Source organism: Cynara cardunculus, unplaced genomic scaffold (assembly GCF_001531365.2).
Source record: "Cynara cardunculus var. scolymus isolate 2C unplaced genomic scaffold, CcrdV1 Un_Scaffold_10976, whole genome shotgun sequence".
In the NCBI taxonomy this organism is placed as follows: domain Eukaryota; kingdom Viridiplantae; phylum Streptophyta; class Magnoliopsida; order Asterales; family Asteraceae; genus Cynara; species Cynara cardunculus.
In genome coordinates, this window is record NW_020206301.1 from 2,282 (window position 1) to 3,810 (window position 1,529).

Consider the following 1,529-nt stretch of genomic DNA (forward strand, 5'->3'; position numbering starts at 1 on the left):
TCGGTTTGGGGTACTTGAGACGTTAGGGGAAGAGAATTCTCGGGTGGACTCTCTTGATGAGGTGGTCAATGATCTGATTGATGTTCAGGGGGATAATAGGAATAAKAGGGAGCAAGGAGAAAATCTTAACCCTTCCTCATGATGAAATTTGCTTCATGGAATATCCGGGGGCTWAATTCTCCGGTTAAACAAAAAGAGGTACGGAATTTTATTCATTGTAATGATGTGTGTTTATGTTCCGTTGTCGAATCTCATGTTTCTAAGGATTCTCTTGAAAGTGTTTGCTATAATTCTTTCGGTCAGTGGAACTGGGTTTCTAATCAAAACATGAGTGATTATGGTACTCGTATAATCCTTGCTTGGGATGCACGATTTTTAGATGTCATGGTTTTGGAGGCTCATAATCAATTTTTAAATTGTAAGGTGCATGTTCGGGGTAGTCCACATTATATTTTCGCTTCTTTTGTTTATGGGGCTAATGTTTGTAATGCCCGTCGTGCTTTATGGTCAGGGCTGCGAAAATTTAAAGTTCTCATTGGTTCTTCCCCATGGGTTGTATTGGGGGATTTCAACACCATGTTATTCCCACATGATGGGTTCGGAGGGTCCTCTCGTCGTAACTTGGATATGGCTGACTTTTTTGCATTTGTTAAAGATGTGGATTTATTTGATTTGCATTATACGGGAGTCCACTTTACGTGGAACCAGAAACCGAATTCTTTGGGAGGTATCATGCGGAAATTGGATAGAGCTATGGGCAATGTTGAATTCACGTCTGTTTTTCACGATGCTAGTGTTCATTTTCATCCTCCGGGTCTTTCGGATCATGCGCCAGTGACGGTTTCTTTTCGATGCGGCAATTGGAAAAAAAGAAATGGGTTTAAATTTGACAATTTCTTGACTGACCATCCAGGTTTTCTTCAAGTTGTAAAGGAGGAATGGGATAAGAATGTCGAGGGTTCTTTTATGTTTCGAGTGACTTCTCATTTAAAAGCGCTGAAGAGTCCTCTTCAGAAACTTCGTCATTCTTATGGCAACCTTGGTAAACGTGTTGTTTTTTTGAAGACTGAACTTGATCGTATCCAGATGGATGTTGAAAATGATCCGTCTAATGCTGAGCTAGGTGAAGAGTTGGGTCATATTCGGATTGCATATCAAAATGCCCGGTGGGATGAGAATTGTGCCGCAAATCAACGTGCTAAAATTACTTGGTTGAATGAAGGTGATTTGAATACCAAATTCTTCCATAAATTAATTAAAGAACGACATCATTACAATTCTATTCAGTCTGTGTGTACAAGTGATGGAACTTATGTCTATGGTGATGATGTGCCTAATGTATTTGTGGATCATTTTAAAGGCTTTCTGGGATCGAGGTATGTTTCTTCTGATTTGACTATCACTAATGATGTTTTCATGCGTAAACTTTCTTTGGCGGAAGCTAACCATATGATCAGACCAATTCAAAATGAAGAAATTAAAAATGCTATGTTTAGCATTGGTAATTATAAAGCACCTGGGTCTGATGG

General features: G+C 39.3%; 1 protein-coding gene across 1 annotated transcript in view; it reads left to right on the forward strand.

The window, feature by feature from the left end:
• LOC112505438 overlaps positions 1-1,376 on the forward strand; it is a gene marked incomplete at its 3' end in the record, with an annotated part of 2,549 nt that extends 1,173 nt beyond the window's left edge. Inside the window, exon 2 of the mRNA XM_025109347.1 lies at positions 265-1,376. Coding sequence (XP_024965115.1) covers positions 265-1,376 — 1,112 coding nt within the window. The remainder of the gene's footprint in view (positions 1-264) is intronic.
• Positions 1,377-1,529: the final 153 nt, after the last annotated feature.